This window comes from Mauremys reevesii, linkage group 1 (assembly GCF_016161935.1).
Source record: "Mauremys reevesii isolate NIE-2019 linkage group 1, ASM1616193v1, whole genome shotgun sequence".
Taxonomy (NCBI): domain Eukaryota; kingdom Metazoa; phylum Chordata; order Testudines; family Geoemydidae; genus Mauremys; species Mauremys reevesii.
This window is the reverse complement of record NC_052623.1, coordinates 195,063,181-195,078,072: the sequence shown is the minus strand read 5'-3', so window position 1 is coordinate 195,078,072 and position 14,892 is coordinate 195,063,181. Positions and strand designations below refer to the sequence as shown.

The window sequence follows — 14,892 nt, the reverse complement described above, 5'->3', positions numbered from 1 at the left end:
TCTAGGTCAAGAGAGACACAGCCTCAAAAAGCCTCAGATGCTGTTTGCGGTGGCAAATACTGTTTTCAGCATTTGTTAAGGATAGTAATAACTGATCACGTCAGGCTGAATGTCTGGCCACATTGGTCAGAGAACCAGGGAAGCTCTGCACCATATCTGTGTTCACACTTCTTGTCATTGTGGCCCCCAAGAGGATAGAAGCTTGGAGTAAAATTTTCAAAAGCATCCAAGTGGCTTAAGAACCAAAGTCTCATTTTCAAAAGTTTCTGAGCCACTTAGTCTAGATCCTATTCACTCTCAGTTAGATATAAGTTCCTAAGTGCCTAAATGACTTGAAAATGGGACTTAGGTCCTGAGTCATTTGGATGCTTTTGAAAATTTTACCCTTGGTGTTTATAAATGTCAGGAGTTTTCCTGCTAATCAGTAATCTACTTGGTGGACATTTAAGGGAAAAAGTTTCAAGATCCTATGCTAATAGGCCCATATGAATACTTTTATATGCCCCACACAATCTGCTCAGCTTTCTTCTCTTGTCTGTTTCGGTTCTGAACATCTTCCTTGAATATTTATGAAAAGTTGAAATAGCTATTTGATTATACAGAAGACAATCAGTTTCTCTGTGCTTTCACAAGCTTTACAAGTGTCTTGATGTATTTGTGAGATATTCATGATTCTGGCACAGCTGAGCATGAGTGGTTCATACATCTTGTTTAATCATTAAGGCAGGAGATTTTTTTTCCCTGTAAAATTTATTGGAACAATATTTTTGTGCATAAAAATGGCTGTTACCAGTTCAGGCTCTTTTTTTTCTTTTTTCCTTTTTCTTTTTCTTTTTTTTTGGGGTGGGGGGGGTACTGGCTTCACGGTATAGGTAGTTCCTAGTACAAAGAGGCTAAAATGATTGTTGATCTTCTTTTAGCTTCGTGCCTTTACACAATGATAGGATATGCGATTATGCTGAGGAAAGCCCATTTTTTATTTTGTCCACTCTGAGCTCAGATTTTACTTGGAACTTAATTTTCCTGGGGGAAATGACTTAAGTTCTGAATAAGTGAGATTAAGGATCTAGTATCTGAACCAACTTATATTGTATTTTTAAATGTACCATGGAGCTGTTGAAACACCCCAAATTCTCAAGTGATGTAGGTGTTCTATCATATTCAGTGAATCCTAGCAATGTTTTCCTCTGCTTAGTGAGGCTGTTCTTCACAAGCTTGATGTCAAAAATCTTGCTAAACTTGCATCTGGCACAGATTAAAAAGTCAGCCAAACGTTTTGGTTTTTTTATACTAATTCACTAGGTTCTGTGGGATTCACTGGAAAAAAATCCAAATGGCCTGCTCACATATCATGATTAGTTTGGCAGGGCTGCAACCTGATCATGATACGGCTCATTTCATACAAGTGTGAGATTCAGCCAATCTTGGCTCTTTTTTTTAACCCTTGAGATTTGGAAGGTAGTTGTATATAATTCTTTAAATTATTAACTAAGGGTGGTTGCTTAGATTTGTTCTAGAGGTGTTAAAGAACTTATTTCTGGGGTATAGATACCTTAGACTTTATTTTTAGACTTTTCTTTTGAAAGATATCTTATGTTGAATCCATCTGTCATGGAGTCACAGTAGTGACTCCATAATTAAAGTTGGAAGAAATTGCCTTTATTTCCTGTTGCCCATGAGCTCTACCAGTTTTCAGTTGTGAAATACGTATCCCAGTGAAAACTCTGCCTACTGTCCTGTAAATTGCAAATGCACCTGCTCATTAGAGGTTCACTGGGCTGTCCACCTATATGGTATAGACCAGAGACCATTTCCTTCTACACAAGATTCCACTCCCCTGCACCCAACTATGGGATGGATAACATCAAAGACTTGAAGCTGCATATAAAGGCAGGAGACTTTTTTCTATATTCATCTTGAATATGCAGGCCAGAGACTTGCCCTACCATGCATCCTCAACAGATGGTCTGATATTGCCATATACCTGTTACAGGCTAAAAGGGCTAGTACAAAAGACAAGCTGAATGAGGTAATATTTTATTGGACCACCTTCTCTTGGTGAGAGAGACAAGCTTTTGAATGCTTCTCTCTCACAACAGAAGTTGGTCCAATAAAAGATATTATCTCACCCACTTTCTCTCTCTAATATCCGGTGCCCGACACAGCTACAACAACACTGTATAGTACAGAAGACATCACCGGTCAGAAAAGGACAGTATAATTGTGATATAGTTATGCACATGGAATGGATCAGAGAGCATGTCCCTACCATCCTTTCATTTTGTCACCCTCAGACATTTGTGCTCCTGAAAGCTTCCCCACCTTACAGTGAATGTAATTTAATCCCAGAATATATTGGCATAGCCATCCTAACAGTCATCTTCCCTATAATCTTGGGAAAGCAGGGGTAACTGCTATACGCTTTCTGTTTTGTTGTCCAGTTCTCTGTGATACTCAGCTGGATCCATTAATCTTCTGTTGCATATTTTAGTGGATCTGTGATAGGGTATACCATAGATGATTTAAAAATGACATTTTCCATCATGTAACTTCATGTATATATTTGTGGTTTTAATTAGCTTTGCCCTTAACTGTCAAATATAATTATAGTTAAAGAATTACTGGCATGCAAACAATATGCATAGTCAAGCTGCTTATAGAAATACATCTTGCTTAAGGCCAGCTCTGTTTCAACCATAGTTTAACAAAACTGTTTTGTTTTATATTTATAGGGACCTGATATTTATGTGGAGTAAACTGCAGCTTAAATCTAACCCTTCGAAACAAGTATTTGTTGATCAGTGCTACCAGCTTTTAAGGATAGCTACAAATGTCAGAGTAATTTTCCCTTTCATGAAAGTCATTAAGGATGAAGTAAGTGATTTTTTTTTTTTTTTTTTTTTTGCATTACCAATTTGACTTAGTCATTGCTACCTCATTTTCTTGTGTGCTGGTCCATTGCAGCAAAGGGGGAAAGAAGGGATAGCTAGACAATATTAATTTCAAATTAAGTCAGGACCCAAAAAACCAGCTAAAAGAACTTCTGGGTACTTCATATGACCCTGAGTTCCCTTGTCCATTGTTGTGGTTTTACAAATGCACTTTTTCCTATTTAAATTGTTTTTCTCTCATATTTGTGTGGGCTCCTCCCAACCCAATAGAAATAAGAGGAAATTGACACAACAGAAATGGCAACATTTACAATAAATAAATACACAAAGTAAACAAACTAGAAAAAAATAACTTGGTTTCTAATGTACTACTGTTCTCCTAACCTTAAGTGTTGTAATGATAGTAACATGCTTTCATGCAGAAATCTGATAAACTGTTTCTTTTGGAGTTCCTTCAGCAACAGCCACTCTACAATAAGCTATAATGGGATACTACAACACAGTATGTGGCAGTAGATCAATACAAGTAACTTGTCTGTAGCACACGGAGAGGAGTTAAACTTCCAGTGATCTAAATGATTAAAGCATCTGTAGATTTACAAAAGAAAATAGGAATGAAAAAATTGTAGACTTATATTTCTCACCTAGAAGATGGGTTCGGCTGATTTCTTTAGTATTTTTGTATAAGATCATTTTGCAGTATTTTTGTTGGGTTTTCTTCATTTTGGCTGAGATTCAGTTGTCATTTTGATTAAATAGTATCTTCCATATAATTGCTTTCCGCTTGGATTAAATGTACCACCATTTATTGTTAATGGCTTTCACTGGGCCTCTCATACCTGTCCTGTGTCCGTTGGCATCCTAATTCCAGAAGAGCACATCTGCTAAAGCTGTTTGAAGCACTTTCCCAAGCAAGCCGTATATGTTTACCATTCAGGAGGCGAATAGAGATTTTGAATGGTCTCAAGGCAGATATTATCAGTTAAATCAGTAGTTGCCAAACTATCATCTTTCAACTACAAGTGGCCCCTACATCACTTGCTGGTGGTCTGCAAACACCTGACTGGTTACATGGTGCTGTTTTCATAGTTTATATTAAAAGGAGCTAAAAGTACTCTAAATGCTTTTCTAATACTCCTTTGCAATGTAAGCAATTGCTATAGTTGACAGAAGGATGTTACTTGTTGGCCGGTGGGAGAGCTGATGACCCATACAGTCTTAAATGAGAGAGAGTGTGATCTGTGAGACAGCCTCTACTAAGATAAGGCCCACCCTATGTACATTTGAGACCCCTCGAATTAAGAAACAGACACAATTAATTGTAGCCTTGTTATTGGCAATATAACTGCTGAAGAATTAGACTATTTAATGTAATGTGGTACTACTTACCTTTGGCCAAACAAGATTCTAAGCAGAAGACACGGTAAACTTAATTGGTTCTCTGCCTTTTTATCTGTAGCCAAAGTATAGATCTATGTCTTTTAACCTGAACCTTGAGTTTGTATGATAGTGGCAGTGTCCTGAGGGATTATTAATTCTTTGGCAAGGAATCAAGCCTGGATCCTAGAAAAAAGAAAGTACTAGAAACTCCACGCAAAAGAGCTAATAGAGTAGACCAAGATGCTAAAACACATTTTACTTCAGACACTCATTTGCTGACATTTGGTACCAGCTTCAGCCTGCACTTGTCCTATACGCTTTCCCATGTATCTCAGAAGTTTGTAATAAAGTGCAACATTGCACATCCTAATGTGCCAAATAGCTCAAATTCCACATCTAATATCTGACTAACTTTACAGCAGATTTTTATAGTAGCAGGGGACTGCATTACGTCTTCCTGGCATTCTAAGACTTAGGTGCATGAAGAGTGTAATCATTTTTTTCACTTGAACCAGAGTAAACCTATGTTACTGTTACAGAATAGTTATACACAAGTGAAACAATTCCGTTAATGTTCACCATGTCTTGACTCTAAGTAAATAGTCCAAAAAATATTCCTGGTGGTTCGGTTAATCTGGTACTGCTCTGTTAGTAAGATTTAACTAAACACTCAAGTGCTATTTAGATTTTTAAATGCCCCAACCAATACGTGAATATGTATGTACTTGTTAATACATAGATATTGAAGATGTATGCAACATATAGCTATAATAAAAACTTGTTCCCAGATTTTTCCTTAATCAAAATATTTTATATCTCAGATAGGAGGCATTTTCAGAAACACATCTTAATTATAAATTTCAGTTAAGGGCCTAGCTTAAATTTCAAGTGATTAGCATTTTTCAGGGTGATAGCTCACCATTTCTGAAATGTCAGGCCATTATGATACGTCAGTTTGGGCACCCAAAATCACTTGTCACCTTTGAAAAGTTATGCCCACATTTGTAGTTTTCATTTTTTATGCAGTACAAGTTAAATGAGTCAAAATGGGGACAGGTTTAGAGAACCCAAGCTTCTGCAAACCTTGACCAAAACACTGCATTATATTCTTCTTTCCCTCGAGTCTGTGAAAGCATATTTAGAATATGCTCAGTTATATTATGAAATACAGACCAGTTAATCAGGATACGGATGGCAGAATAGTGTTTTGCACCATGGTCCTTTGCGTGCAGTTCTCTAAACTGAAACTAAAACATGCCCAAACAGTTATCCTGCTGTCTCTTTGACACAGAAGTGTGCAGTGCAGAAGTATCCGAAGCTTTGTTGACAGCACTAGATATGCAGCCTGCAGTGCAAGCCAAATGTTATGCTCAGCATAGCTGTAGTTTATTTTATTGCTTTATTTATATATCATTTAATAAAATCTGCTTTTGGAGATCTTTGCAAGTTTAAACATTTACATTAACAACTGAGATGCCTTCTGAATTCTACTTACCTTTGAAATATTTTAATACAAAGTTTTATGTTGAAATTCAAGTATTGTTTTAGAACTGAATTTTTGTTGCTCTTGCTTTATTTTGCATTCAAACGTGCCTCTGTCGCAAGCCAACAATAAAAGTAGGGGATGATGTATAATTAATCTTAATTTCTTTTCTGCAGGTTGGAGACGATGGTTTGCAGATTTGTGTTGAAATATGTGGCTGTGCTCTGCAGTTGGACCTTCGTGATGATCCAGTTATGAAATGTCTCATATATAAAACGATTGCTCATTTTTTGCCAAATGACTTGGAGATACTCAGAATTTGTGCGCTTTCTATCTTTTTTCTTGAGCGCACCTTAGAATCATATTACACTGTTGAGCATCTATATAAATGTGCAGATGAAGAGTATAATGAGCACACTAGTTCTGTTCAGAACCGTGTACGTTTTGAGTTGCTTCCAATTTTGAAGAAAGGTTTGTTTTTTGATCCTGAGTTTTGGAATTTTTTGATGATCAAGCAGAATTGTTTATCACTGTTGGGGGATAAAGCATCTGTTGGTTTAGGTGCAAGTACACTGGAAAATTCTGTTGCTAATACAGAGAAGCCAATGGAACGTCAGGCTTTGAGTGAAGAAGTCTCTTTAACAGATCTAAGTAATGGAGAGCTTGACCCTGAAGACCTCTCTGAAGGTCATGCCAGAACGAACCATGTAGCTCTTGCAGCATCTAAAATAGATCATAATGTACCAAGACACCGTTGTGCGTTATGCAACAGGGAATTTCTTGGTGGTCACATTGTGAGGCATGCACAGGCTCACCAGAAAAAGGGCAGTTTTTCATGTGTAATATGCTGTAGGAAATTCAGGCAAAGAGGAATCATGCTGAAGCACTTAAGGAATCATGTCAAGAAAATACAAAGACAGCATCTTGCTGCTACCCATCACGATGATCAGGAAACCCCTGCTTTAAATGAAGTAAATTGCTCTCATGCATCCGTCTCTTTTGAAAATGGGAATTCTAACAGTTCTAAAGATAATGAATCAGAGGTTGCAGTAGTTCCAAGTACTGATATGGAAGTACAAAACCATGACCAGGAATTGGATGTGGCTGAAAATCATGTAAGCCAACAGGATAATGTTATTGAAAATGGCAGTTGTGACAGCTGTTTAAATAATCCTCCTGAACCTTTAACTACAGAGAGTTTGCCTGAGGGTGGTGGTAGCCCAAGTCAAGAATCTCCTATACTTCATAGAGTAAATGGAGCTTTGTGCTCTCAAAAGGATCCGGATGTTATGGATCAAGAAGGTAACTTCAAGTGCCCTGCCAACAGTTGCATTAGAGTGTTTAAAAAGATAAGATTTCTCAATAAACATGCAAGAAAAGCTCACCCAGCTGATCTGAAGGTGCAGCAGCATATAATGAAGTGGAATAAAGGAAAATGTCGGTTCTGTCAGAGAAAGTTTGCAGATTCTCAGCATTTCATAGACCACCTGAAGCGACACGTATATCCAAATGTTTACTTTTGTTTACATTTTAACTGTAATCAGAGATTTAAGCTGTCCACTGAGCTTGCAGAGCATACGAAAAGTCACAGTGTTTTTAAAGCTCAGTGTAATTTTGCAGAGTGCTGCGAGCTTTTTGAGGAGCTTCCTTTGCTGTATGAACATGAGGCTCAGCATTATTTAAACAAAACAGAGTGTTCTGAAGTAAATGAAGAAAATTTAGCAGATACTCTATCAGAGTCACTTTGTGGTTTTCAAGAAAAAGATGCATCTAGTAGTGAAAAAGAAGCTGTAGATTTACCAGTTCCAACTTGGAAGGCAAGGAAAGACTCTACAGAACCAAAGACGTATATCCAGAGTATTGAGAAGAAAGCATACAATGTAATTCAGAATGGGAGTGAAAATTCATCTGATGTTACTGCTACAGTTTTAAGCTTGATAGACCAAAAGATGCCTATAGTACAGCCAAAAACTGAAAACTGTAATGTTCGTGACCAACTGGTCAATGGGCACATTGAACTGGAGCAGACTTGTTCAGCTTCATCAGATGCAGCTTTGGACAGAGTGGCAGATGAAACAAGGACAGAAAATGGGTCAATACCAGTTTTACAGAACAGCAATGATATACCACAAAACAATACTGCTGCAGTCTCTCAGTCACCTTCCAAACCAAATCAGACAACTGAAAACACTTCATATGGCTTAATTGTGACAAAACCATATGTTAGACCGTTGCCTCCAAGTTACCTTGATGAACGATACATTAGCATGCCAAAACGTAGAAAAACTGTAACTGATAAAATAGATTCCCATTCTGAGCAAGATAAAGCTTGTAGCAAATCAGCAGAAAGATTCAGATGTGGGAACTGCCTGACCACCTACTGTAACTCAGAAGCACTTGAGGCTCACCTTGCACAAAAGAAATGTCAGACGCTGTTTGGATTTGATTCAGATGATGAAAGTAAGTCTCTTACAATGCTTCTATATGCATACGTTTAGATATGAACTAAAAGATAGATAGAAACTAAGAGAAATGGTCCTTGGAAACAGGTCTCAAGGCAGAACAAATTTAAAAAAAGACAAATAGAGCACATAACCAATTCCAGTGTACTCGAACCTGTACTAGAATTGAATGGTAATGACGTGAATAAAAACCAAGTATTTTAATAAACCAGAAGATAAACTCAATCAAACTAAGTGTTTAGGAAAAGAAATGAGTTGAAAATCAGCAGACAGCTTTGATGAGAGCTCATTCAGACAAGACAGAGTTGGTTAGTTTAATCTATGCATTTTCTACTTGCATGTTCAGAACTAGGCATGTTGACAAACTGAAGCAAAATTCCAATTTAAAGCACTATTTGCATGGAAACAAAATGAAATCTAACAAACGTAATCTGTTTTACAGGTGCCTGATTAAATGTTGTGGGAAGATGTATCAATTGAGGAGTGGTGTGAGAAAACACTACATGAAGAAGCATCAGTTTGCTGTTTCCCAGATGGCCTTAATCATAAAGCAGACTCAAATTACTAAAGAAAAATGTGACCTTGATAAAAGACAAAGCACATTTTCTAGATAGAACTCACAGAGGACTAGTAGGAGCTGTGCAGGTTTTGAGTCCCGAAAGGTTGCTACAAACTCCCCAAAGTACCAGTTATCCAGAAAGCCCCATGAATTCCCAGTGTATGATCAAAGAACAGCAGCAGAGTGTGTCTGACATGAGCGCTTAAGAAAAATAAAACACTCACCTGAGCAGGCAGAGAAGAGAAGTGGCTGTTGCCTTAGAGAAAGAAACACCACTGTAACCTGTGCCACTGGATTAAAAAGTTGTAATAAGAGAAACCCTTCCTATCCATGCAAGTTGAAAGGATCTCGCTCCACATTATTAAAAAGATTTAGTTTACAGAGACATTACATTTATGTTCATGGTATGGATAAAAATCTGATAGAGGAAATGGACATTCTTTTTTCAAAGTTTGTGTCTTTAACAAAAAATCATGGAGGTCATTTAATAAATTTTGTGTTCAGAATCCAAAATGAAGAGTGTAGAGAAAAGTCTAAGATGGACAGTGTGTACCAATAGCCAAAAAGTTAAAGTACAGAAGATAAAATGAAAATTGTATCAACAGTCTGATATTAGATATGTCAGCTGTACAAGACACAATTCAGATGCATTTAAAAGCCCACTTAAAGTACCGTATATGGCAAAACTACACATACGTTAAATAAAAAGTCCCTTACAGATAGTGAGAGATTTAACACAAGTAATGTGTACAACAGCTGCTGGGACTAACACGTACAGATTGAGGCTAAAAAATAAATGTATGCACGGAGTGAAGAAAGGTGAATTTGAGCTGGAGTATAGTGCTAAAATATCCAAATATAAAGGTCCTTCAATTCTTAGTATGACTGATAGAAAAACGTCTCTATTCAATTCTGTCCATGAAAAATGTGAATTAAATGAAGATAGAACAACAGAAGACAAAGCAAAGAATGTCAGTTATTAGCAAAAATAGATGAAGAAACTCAGCGCCCTGCAGTGATACAGCATTGAGTTTTGATTTACCAAGTAATGCTCTGTCATGTAAAGGAGGAATGGGAAAATGTTAACAGGTCAACCTTAAAACAGTACAGCCAGCAGTAGCAGTCTCTCTGAAAAAGGTGGTGGTCCTTATCAGAAACAAATGAAAAAGCTCAGCAATGGAAAGCAAAGTGTTTAAGTACTTTGGCCAGCAAAAGATTGCTGGTAAAAGTGACATCCAGAATTAGTCTGTAAGGATGGAAAGTTTCAATATGTCACCTCTATGTAACAGACATAAAGACACGCACAAAAAAAGGCATTCCTGAGTCTTACTTATGAGGGTATTGTGCATCAAAAATTAAATTCTGTGCCAAAAAAATAAGAATTCTGCACACAATATATTAAAATTCTGCAATAAATGTGGAGGCTCCAGCATGGCATTGGGGAGCACAGGAGGTGGTAGATCACTGTGCAGCTCCCCTTCCACCCCACGCTACGGACTCGGCGTGCACCCCTAACACAGTGCAAGGACAGGACCTGCCCTAAAAACAGCCCAGAGTCCTGCCCCTCCATGCAAGGTGCACCAGGTGCAGGCAGACTCAGCAAGGCAGGATCCAAGTGTGGAGGGGCTTAGTGTGGGGCAATCCAGGTTTGGGTTGAGAGATTTGTGTGGGGCAATTTGAGTGCGGGCAGCTCAGTGGGGGATCTGGGTGTGGGAGAGATCTGGATGCATGGCAGCTTCTTGAGGGGGGTTCTGGGTGCAACGGTAATGGGATTCTGCGGGGGAGGGGGGTCCAGGTGAAGGTGGTTGGGAATCTCAGTGGGGGCTCTTGGTGTGGGAGGCTTAGTGGGGGGTCAAGATGCTGGGGGAGTGCATCTCAGTGGGGTAGGGATCCAGGTGCAGCTGGTTGGGGCTTGGTAGGGTGGGATTTCAGGTGTTGGTGGTTCGTCAAGGTTGTCCAGGTGCAGAGGGAGTGGGTTTTGGGTGGGTGGGAGGTGAGGCTCGGCAGGAGGGTCTGGGTATGAGAGGGTCTGGATGCAAGAGAGTTGTGCGGATTGGGGAGCAGCAGCTCCCTGTACAGTTAACCCTCCCCCCTGCAGCTGAGGAGCGATGGGTGCTGGAAGCGTGGAGGAGTGAATTTTCAGAGCTTTCTACAGCCAGAGGAGAAATTGGGGTGGGTCTGACACAGCCCCAGATGCCATGCAGGGGAAGAGGAAGTCCCGTCCTCCCCAGCCCAGCTGGGACTAGCAGCTGAACCCGGCATAGGGTAGGTGCCATCAGCTGGGGTTTCCCCAGCCCTGGCTCCGGCCCCCCAGTGATTTACTTTTCTGCTAGCTGCCCTGGGCACCTGAAACATATTGCTAGGCAGGGTCTCATGGTTGCTCTTGTTGCTTCCCTGTCAGAAAATCATTTTTTCTGCAGGGAAGCAAATAAATCTGCAGGGGACATAAATTCTGCGCATGCACAGAGGCGCAGAATTCCCCCAGGAGTAGAGTTTTCATCAAAGGAGAATGTTGCAAGTGCTCAGATTTTCAACTACAATGAAAAATTACCCACTAACAATACTACCTTGTTTTGTAGATCATACAAACTGTTTATTTCGGACCCTGCTTGGTGCTGTAGGCTAGAAGCTTGGGTACATTCAGAGAGGCAGAAGGTATGGTTGATAAAAACAGTGGGCATGAGTCAAATTTTCACAGTAATCTAGGACAACACAGAAGGGCTTTCCCAGCTCAATTAGTTTGCTCGTTGAATGATTCATCACAAAGTGTGTACAGTATAGTAAGGCAGTCAGCTTGCTTACTCAACAGATTATGTAAGAATTGATACCGGTTAAAAATATGGATACGGGATCTGTTCATTGTAGCAACAATTCACATTTGCAAACATAGAAAGGTTTCATTGTAAAGTAGGCTGTTAAATATTTCTGGCACTTAAAACACTATAGTTGAAAAATGACTCTGCTAGGAATCCTCTGTAAAATCAAATAGATGTTCATGTAACTTCTCCCTCCTCTTCCCCTCACTTAGGGAAAAAAAGAATGCTAACTCAGATTCTTACTACTTCAATCCTAGAAAATGCTTCTCTAACTTGGATTTGGCCAAAAGTAAAAGGGTATAAAATTATGATCACAGGTATGTGTGCATTACATTAATACCAACGTCTGGGGCACTTCTAGAAAGATCTGCATGACATTTGAGGCACCAAAGAACACATTTTTTGCTTTATATTTACAAGATAAAGTGCATCTTGTGTATAAAATTTATTAGCTTTTTAAATAAATGGAACTAAAGGAACAAGTCAGTCAAATGCATTTCCATACTTCCACTTATCTACTGCAAAGTTTTTACCCAACTAACTTTTAAGAACCTGGGTATCTTCTTTAGAATATTCCCAGGCTCTCCTTTGTTTTGTACCTTCAGTTTTAGTCTAGTTAAATTGCTTAAATACATCTGGAAAAAATAAAGGTTATTTTAGAGTCTTAAGTTATAAAAACTTGAAAACTTGGTCAGTAGATATGAAAAAAAATTATGTATTAAATCTTTAAGTGTACTTAATCTTTGATGCTTTTTTGTTGGCACTAAAGTGCCACGTGTTGCTTCAAAAACATGATTGGGATTTGTATTTTCTTGGTTTAAAGTGTGTAGCTTTTGTGCATCTATGTACATGCATAAAACTGTGACCATAATTTTTCTACCTGTTAAACTCATTTTTTGTTTAAAGATGCTTGTGTTGCACACAACCGTCTGTTTATATCACGTGTTCAGTATATATAATTTTGAAAAAATCTAGATTTTATTTCACTTAGGTGAACGCTTAAAGTAAGTGGCAGGTAACATTTTGAAGTACAGATTTTAGTTCAAAAGACATGTAGTTGTCCCTTCTGTAAAATGTTACCTGTTGGCATACTCAGTTGAAGTATTAAGTAACTATAATTTGAAAATAAAATATATTTCTAATGTGTGGGATTATTATACATGCTTTATAGGATTCAGAGACATTTAAGACACCATCCTAAATTGAGCTGGCAATTTTTAGAGTTTAAAAAAGTTCCAAATCTAGCATTTGTTTTTTTCCCAAGACTAAGTGTCAGATTGTGTAATTTAAAATACACTTACTCCAACATTGATATATGGTTTTGATCCAGCAAAGAATATGTGTAAATTTAAGCATGCAAATAGTCCCATTGAAGTTAATGGCAGTATTGATGTGCTTAAAGTTTATTCATGCACCGAAGTGCTTTGCTGGATCAAGGTCTGTGTGCTTTTTGTGCAGATTATCATATTTTAATCATCTTCCTCCAAGTGGACTTAACTTGGTTTGACTTGGTGGTTAGTTTTCTAGAGCTCATCTGTTACTACTTGAACCCACTCCATTATAAAGGTCATGTAAATTCTAATTTTCAAAAGTTGCTGCTTGATAGGCACCCTCCACAAATTGTGCTAAGTAGGTTGAAAATGGTCATATCTGTGGGGAAAGGTTACTGGTACTTGGGTTATTTAGCCATATTCATTTAAAAAAAAAACTATAAATTGTATAGTTTGGATAATTTATAACATTAAATTTGTGATTTTAATATCACAGTGAAGGTTCAGCTGTACTCATTTACTTTTCTTGTTTAACATCAGTGGTATGGATGAAAGACTTAAAGGGATAGTAGTGTTATTTTTTTTTAATTTATTTGGTACTGTATAACACCTTTCTGACTAAATGCAGCATATGCATTTTGGGACTCTGTTAATTTGTAAAAGCTATTAAAGGTTCAGCAAGAAAGGAAATCAGTGCTTCCTTGTTGAATGTTAAATTATTTTACTTTTCATTTATATAAGAGTACAAATTAAAACTGAGCCATCAAACTGCAATAAATCAACAGTAGTGTTTCATTTTAAAAACCTTTTTGTACTGTACATAGATTTGTTCAATAAAACATTGTCTTTGTTGTTAATATAAAGTGAGTTTGTGATCTTTTTGGGAATGTGCCTGATAAAATTATTTGACCCCAGTATCTACCATTACTTGGCACGCAATATGATACTATATAGTATAGCATCCATACAAAACTAAATCAGCACTCCTCAGTCTGTCTATGGCAGTGATTCTCAAACTGTGGGTGGGGACCCCAAAGTGGGTTGTGACCCCCTTTGAATGAGGTTGCCAGGGCTGGCTTAGACTTGCTGGGGCCTGGTGCTGAAGCCTGAGCCCCACTGCCCAGGGCCAAAGCCTGAAGGCTTCGGCCCTGGGTGGCCTGGCTCAGGTTGCAGGCCCTCGGCCTGGGGATGAAGCCCTTGAGCTTCAGCTTTGCCCCCTCTTTCTCCCCCCCCCACCCCCCGAGCAGTAAAGCTCAGGCTTTGGTCCCCCTCCTGGGATCACGAAGTAATTTTTGTTGTCAGAAGGGGGTCGCAGTGCAATGAAGTCTGAGAACCCCCTGGTCTATAGGATGGTACCTATATCAGCATAGTTTTGTGTCTCAAGGGTGTGAAAAATCTACACCACTGAGAGGTAATTATGCTAACCTAACCCCCAGTGTAGACTTGCTAAATCAATGGAAGAATTCTTCTGTCAACCTCACTTCAATCTCTTGGGGAGGCAGATGAACTAAAGCAATGGGAGAACCCTTCCCCACCCGGTAGTGAGTGTCTACATTGAAGCATTTATATATGTAAAAACAAGACGTGGATTAGAATATATTGTGCAAGTACAAACAAAACTTGTGGCTTATAGAAGTGAAAAGTGATAAGGAGAATGTGTTGGGGCTTTTTGTTTGGTTTTTACAAATAGTATACATCTCAGATTACCTGTGTGATATTATCCTGCCTGAGTGCATAGACTTGAATCAAAAGGGTTGTTAAAGGAACTTAACAGGAAAGACAAAATAATGACATGGATAAGAATCCTTGAGGGAAAACATGGGGAAAAGGTTTATTGGAGAGTGCCAGTTATCTGGCTCCATCCAAAATGGAATGGTTAACTTCTCCCATGGCTAAGCCTAGGATCAAAGGATCCAAAACCTTGAAGATTCCTTTGGGAAGTGTGTGTGTTGTGGGTGGGGCAGGGCTTGGCTGCTCAGTGAGAGCTGACAAGCATACAGAGTGTCGCACACACGCATGCGTCTTCCAGT

At 38.6% G+C, this 14,892-nt stretch overlaps 1 protein-coding gene and 1 long non-coding RNA gene across 3 annotated transcripts in view; one reads left to right on the top strand and one right to left on the bottom strand.

Annotated features, from left to right (window-relative positions):
* The window catches only part of ZNF654 (zinc finger protein 654), a 56,703-nt gene extending 47,547 nt beyond the window's left edge, over positions 1-9,156 (top strand). For both annotated transcript variants that reach the window (XM_039523956.1, XM_039523947.1), the window contains exons 7-9: positions 2,733-2,874; positions 5,931-8,214; positions 8,659-9,156. In XM_039523956.1, the coding sequence (XP_039379890.1) occupies positions 2,733-2,874; positions 5,931-8,214; positions 8,659-8,666 (2,434 nt within the window). In that variant the 3' untranslated portion in view covers positions 8,667-9,156. The remainder of the gene's footprint in view (positions 1-2,732; positions 2,875-5,930; positions 8,215-8,658) is intronic.
* Positions 1-14,892, bottom strand: part of LOC120397711 — a 36,563-nt gene that overhangs the window by 10,391 nt on the left and 11,280 nt on the right. The gene's annotated exons all lie outside the window — the stretch shown is intronic.